Here is a 6431-nt window from a genome sequence, read left to right on the forward strand (position 1 = left end):
TTTCGGGTGACCCGAGCTATGGCCCGGACCCGACCCGAAATAATGACCGGGTCTACTTTTGAGACCCATACCCGGCCCTAGACCCGATGAAATCACATCAAATTAACTCCTGAAGTGTTCGGGACCGGGCCGGGTCTTCGGGCCGGGTCGGGCCATGCACACCCCTAACGTCGGCCATGCAGGCTCCACCGCAGGCCGCCGCCTCCATTGCGCCGTTCGTGCGCCGCCCTTCCTCCCACCGATTCGACTCCTCCTCCACTTCCATCTCTGGCCGCTATGCATTCGGTTTCGAAGCCCACGGAGCAGATTCGCAACCTCGTCTAGCCGAAGTTGTCGTTGCGTGGCTGCTCCGTCGCTGGATCTCCTCCCATGCTTCCATGCGTCGACGTCAACGCTCTCCACCCCACAAATGTGCTCGATATTCAATTCACTGGATATATAGATGGTTATTTTAATTCTTAATTGGATAGTTATTTTGTTTGATTCAGTTTAAGTATATACAATTAACAAATGTTGGATGGTCATTTCATTAGGTAACCGGATGATTATTTTAATAACTATGTGAATGGTTGTTTGATGACGATCCCGTGACGATGATGGGGAGGGGGCTACATGGGGGTGGACGATAATGGCCAGTAAGGGAGCTTCTAACAGCCGGAGAGGTGAGATGATTGATGAGGGTGGGGGTGGCAGACGGTTTGGGGGGAAGAGGGTGTTTAGTTGAATTCCTTCGATAAATTAGAGATGAAATGGTTAATTTTTTGAAATAACTGTTTGGGTTTTTTTTCCTTATATTGGGCCAAATTCAAAGCACATTGTTCACATTGTTAAGATTTTTCATTGTCTCCCTAACAGAGTTGTTATAAAAATATGTACTCGTACACATCCCGGATGCTGAGGGCCATATTAAAATTGAGCATGTCTCGGCATCTGAGATCTCGTGCTATGACCGGGCAACGCCGAGACATATCTTGGGTGCCCCAAGGATTTGTGTTACCATAAAGATCGGAGACTGAGCACCCGAGATATATGGAAACTAAGAAAAGGATCTCAGCACCCGAGATAAATACAACTTCTTAATTGGAGTCTCAGCATTCGAGATATAGTCAAGGGTATAATTTGGGTCTCAGCACCCGTGATATGTGTATTATGATTTAGGTGTCTTTACACCCAAGATATACTGGAGAATAACTCTATTTATAAAGCTCATTCCTCAACCATCTCTCACAATTCACATATCAATCTTTTCTTCTTCTTCTTTCCATTTTGTTCAGATGGAGAATAATCAATTCTTTTTTGTTGTGGTTTATCCCAATGAGATAGTCAAACACGACGATGAAGGAGTAATTTTCGAGTCTGATAAGACTGTCATGTTGCGCACCAACCACGTTGATACCTTACATGCGCTAAAAACAGTCATACTAAGTAATATGGAGGAAATATGTACCAAGGAGGTTGGGCAGGTTGCATATATATTTTTGCACGTGTTTTCGAACGATGGATTTATCAATAGGTCATTTTGGATTGATGGGGATTAGCATGTGAGGATAATGTTTAACGTACATGCACGCCTAATGCCACAACATATGATGGAGTTGTATACTGCGGTCTGTGACGTGGTTGTTGGTGGTGGCCATCTTCTTTGAGTCCTGAAGTTGTCCCATTGGAGACCACACCGATCCACTATGCCTAACCTCATGATAGTGTTGACGAGTACGACAATGAGGGCGATTCAACTTATGTTGCTGGGTCCGGGTCGTCTAGCGATACTGCTTTCGCTTATGAGTATGTGCTGGAAACTCCCACCGGCGATGTTGGTCGGCTTCTCCTGCCTCCCTCTTTAGCCATTCCTCGATTATCAGAAGTTCCTAGTCATTATCTCACTTTGAATTTGAACACAATGCAGCCGGAAGATCTTTTGAATGCCGATGACTGGGAGGATTACAATATGGATGGTGGGGTGGAATTTCAAGTTGACCATAGATTCAGGAACTATGATGTAGTTCTAATGGCGGTGAAGAACTATAGTATTCGATGAAATGTGGAGTACAGAGTTTTAGAGTCGAATAGACTTAAATACCACTGTCGTTGCAAGCAATTCACCAACAGTTATCCATGAATTCTTCGTGTGGCACTACGCCAGAACTTGAATTATTGGTAATGTTAGGATTTATTTTGGATGCATTAAAGTCTATTACGTTAATTTTGTGTTTTACTAAATGTTGACATCTACGAGTAATTTGTAAGGAGATGCATAAGTTTGATGGAGCATACACCTCTTTGACACCAATCATGCCTCAAGATCATGCTCAACTAAATAGTAGTTTAATTTGCAAGTACTGAAAAAGATTTATTTGGAGAAGAAGATAAAGAAGAATGGTAGAAAATAATAGCAGGCATTAATTGTGAACCTTAACTCTTCATCATCCTCAAGAAGTTCTTCTCAATCTGCATCTTTACCACCCTACCACCTATCACAATTTCAAGTCTAAAACTAAAATTTTAGTCTATATTTTTAAAAATTTTAATATTTTTTTTTAAAATTAAGAAAATTTTAGTAGATATTATTCCATAGCCATATTTACCTTGAATCAAATAGAATATTAAGATATAATTCAGTTATGTATATTTTATACTAAATATAAGATACACTTTATATCAAATATAATACATAAACTTAATTTACTCTCAGTATCTATCTCTCTTCCAAATGCAGCCTTATAATATATTATTTTGATTACAAGCACTACAACATAGATAAAAACCATGACCATAGATACATAATCATGCCAGAATAGATTTAAGTTAAAAAATTGTGACCTAAAGTAAAAAATAGTAATCATAAAATATATGGTCACGCTTTTTATTAAATATATGGTCACGCGCCGTGATCATAAACAAAAAATGTACATAGAAGATTACTCAATGGTGTTACATTTTTAATTCTAAATCATAAATTATATATTTAAACATTAAATTGATTAATATAAATTAAACAAAAGTTGGTTATTTATATTTTTTTTATTTAATTAATATTTTATTATTTAAAAGGGATAACTCGTAAAGTAAAACTAATGATATATCCTTTGAAATAAATAATTTTGTTAATGATATAAAGTTGCTTTACATATATAAATATATATACCAAGTCATTGATTTACCCAACTTCATGTTGAATAGAATAACCTCAGAAAATGAAAGGATGATGGATGGATTAATTAGTAGTTTAGTACAGAAAATGGCTACAACATAGCAGAAGATGCACGTGATTGACTCTCTTATTACTGCATTGTCATTAGCAGTGTTCCCAACTTCCCATTGAATGATAAAAAAAGAAACAAATAAAGAAAAGAAAGAGTGAGTTGCCAAACTAAGCAGCTATATGGAGGGGAATAACACGCACAGGTTGAGCCTTCTCCAAAGTAAGACCAAACTTTTCATCCATGTCCATATCCTCAGCTTCAAGCTTCCAATCAAAACAGTTGATAAACAAACCCAACATCAAGAACAACATCCTCATGGCCAACGGCAAACCGGGGCATATCCTTCTTCCAGCACCAAACGGCGTGAGCTCGAAATTGCGGCCTCTGAAGTCGATCTGGGATCCTAAGAAGCGCTCAGGCGAGAACACATGCGGATTTTCCCACACGTTTGGATCCCTTCCAATAGCCCAGACGTTAACAAGAACTTGTGCCCCCTTTGGCACCGTGTATCCCTGGATCTCAACATCCATTTCTGCTTGGCGAGGGAGCAGCAGGGGAACTGCCGGGTGCTTTCGGAGTGTTTCTTTTATTACTGCCTGCAAGTACGGCAGTCTTGCCATGTCTGATTCTTCCACTACCTTACCTTTTCCAACTATTTCCTCTAGTTCTGACTTCGCCTTTGACATCACCTTTGGATTGTGCAGTAACTCTGCCATCGCCCATTCCACTGTAGATGTTATTGTGTCTGTTCCAGCCAGAAACAAGTCCTATACTAACACAATAATGCAATCAATTACAAGTGTATCTCTGAAAAGAAAAATGGTAATCGGAGGATGAGAAAGACTCCAAAACCAGCACTTTTATTAAAATTTAGCCAGGATTTAACCATCAAGAAAAGAATGTGTAATTCCATACCAATGGATATAATCTCACGCCATTAAAAATGGTGGAAACTTAGATGCAATCGATTTCACGTGAAGTTGATACATCAGAACAGTTAGATAATTTGATTGATTTGACTAAATTTTCATCTAACTACTATTAGGTATCAACTTCATGTAACTTCCCTGAGTTTTCACCGTTAAAAATACTAATGATAACTAATTGATCACAAAATGTGTTCATCCAACTGTTAGAAGATAGCATACCAGCGAGAGACGCTCAATCTTGTCCTTATACATGTCTTGAGCATTGTCATTGTGGAGCATGAGATCCAATACATCATTCCTGGGACAGTAACCACCGTCACTCCGGAGGCGCAACCTCTCACGAACCAACCCTTTAAAGATTTCCAGCAGCCTGCCAAAGTAATTGCCCGTCCTCCTCCTTATGCCCTGGGGGTCCACCGCCTTCAGCAGCGGAAAACAATCCGCCACGTTGGGCCTCCCAACCTCTTTCATTATGTTGGTCACCAGCTGCTTGAACTCCCCCGCCACGTCGGACGACCTAACAAGGTCCTGAGAGTAGAAGGTGTTGGACAACAAGTTGATTGTGGTCATGAAAGCGAGCCTACCAATATCCACTACTTGGCCTCTGGAGCTGCTGTCTTGAACGTCCGCCAAAAGTTGTCTTATCTTTCTTTGCCTCAGCTCTTGGCTGGCGTCCAGGTTCTTGTTGGAGAAGATCAAGTTGTTGCATGTCTTTCTCAAGTCTCGCCAGCGTGGCGAAACCGGAATAAACGGGAGGCTGTAAGCGTCGTGGCCGGCGCCTTTCATTGCATCTGGCATCTTCCGGTTCGAAAGGTGCTGGTCGTGGATTTGGAGGGCTGACTTGGCTGTTTCGGCGGAGGACATGACGACGGTGGTTACTTGGCCTAGCTGGAGGCGCATGATTGGGCCGTGGATGGTGGCGAGAGTGGCGAGAGTTTGGTGTGGCTTATTGCCGAGCTGAAGGAGGTTTCCGAAGATGGGGATGCCCTTGGGTGCTGGTGGAAGCTTGTGTTTTGATGGTTTGGTGGAAAGGGAACGACCAAAGAGATGGACGACGGTTACCGTTAACAGGAACAGGAGTACGGAACTCATCACTGCGTCCATGTTATTCTACCCAGATCTGTGTGTTTGAGATAGACAGAAAGAGGTGGTGGTGGAGTTATGAGGACCATTCCATTAAGTGTCAAGGTTCAAATGCAACCCTTTAAATAAATGCAACAATTAATAAAGAGCAATGTTAGGGACTAGCAATTTTTGTTATTGGTAGTCATCAATGATGATTTAATGGTGTGAGATTGGTGTGAGATTTCATCTAATAACTCACATTTCTCTGCTGGTTACATACTGATCAAAATTCAATAAAATTACTGGCCCTCTAGACTTTTCGATTAATAAATATAAATTTCGGCTGTTTTTTTGTTAATTTATTACCAAACATTTTTCGTTTTTATTATTTTTAATTAAAAATGCTAAATAAGACATACACATTACATTACATTATTATCTTCATATAAAATATTTTGACTTGATGAGATATGATAAATGTGGAAGAATCAAATAGAGAGGTTCTTTATTGTTTGTGTCTATTCTATGTGCCCTACCGTTTTGGTGGTTGTGCTGAGTTTTTTCTTGTGTTAAAATTCAGTAACTCAACTTTTGGAACACATGGCTTGCTTAGAAATCTGTTGAGACTCGTACATTACAGAAGCACGTGTGATTAGACAAACAATAATTATGTACACTTGCAGTTCTTAATTCTTATATACTAGTTAGCCAACTTTTTTGGAGTCTAGAATCTAGACAGAGACATGAAAAAGTATAAGATACTAATATATTATTTATTAATTTATTATCAATAATAATTAATATTAAATACACTTTTATTAGAAAATATATATACATGAGATCATATATATTTTTGATAAAGTTTTACATTATTTCAAAATGTTTAATTTTAGAGTATATACACATTTTGGTTCTCAAAGAATTTCAGACTAGACACTTTAGTCTCTAACTAAAATTAATTACTCGATTGGTTCCTAACAATTAATTCCGTCAGTCACTTAGGTCCTTTACTCCGTTAACTCTAACGGAGGACAAAATAGTCCCTGACAACTTTAACATGGGACAAAATGGTCCCTAATCTCCTCTATTCGGAAACGACACTGTTCTCTCTCAATTTCCATCATATCTCACATAACACTAGCAGTCTAACACTGTAACTTCAAACTACACAATGCACACTCTATAAATTTAATGTTCACAAAAAAATCCTCAACTTGTTCTCAACCAATTCATA

The 6431-nt window shown here is 39.2% G+C and overlaps 1 protein-coding gene and 1 pseudogene across 1 annotated transcript; one reads left to right on the forward strand and one right to left on the reverse strand.

Annotated features, from left to right (window-relative positions):
- Nucleotides 1-176: 176 nt before the first annotated feature.
- Nucleotides 177-2161, forward strand: LOC148582079 (uncharacterized; annotated as a pseudogene).
- Nucleotides 2162-3182: 1021 nt separating this feature from the next.
- Nucleotides 3183-5309, reverse strand: LOC107624270 (geraniol 8-hydroxylase-like). The gene is made up of 2 exons (XM_016326760.3): nucleotides 4352-5309; nucleotides 3183-3970 (listed from the first exon to the last, which is right to left on the reverse strand). Exons 1-2 carry the CDS (start codon nucleotides 5234-5236, stop codon nucleotides 3371-3373), a joined length of 1485 nt encoding a protein of 494 aa, XP_016182246.1. The 5' UTR covers nucleotides 5237-5309; the 3' UTR covers nucleotides 3183-3370.
- Between the last annotated feature and the right edge of the window lie 1122 nt (nucleotides 5310-6431).

Source organism: Arachis ipaensis, chromosome B10 (assembly GCF_059453495.1).
Source record: "Arachis ipaensis isolate K30076 ecotype BB chromosome B10, ASM5945349v1, whole genome shotgun sequence".
Classification (NCBI taxonomy): domain Eukaryota; kingdom Viridiplantae; phylum Streptophyta; class Magnoliopsida; order Fabales; family Fabaceae; genus Arachis; species Arachis ipaensis.

What these genes read in the sequence shown, in the direction of transcription:
- LOC107624270 (XM_016326760.3), bottom strand. Translation starts at nt 5,236, where the DNA reads ATGGACGCAGTGATGAGTTCCGTACTCCTGTTCCTGTTAACGGTAACC. An exon ending in AGATTGAGCGTCTCTCGCTG is followed by an intron (nt 3,971 to 4,351) that starts GTATGCTATCTT and finishes GTGTTAGTATAG; the next exon opens with GACTTGTTTCTGGCTGGAAC.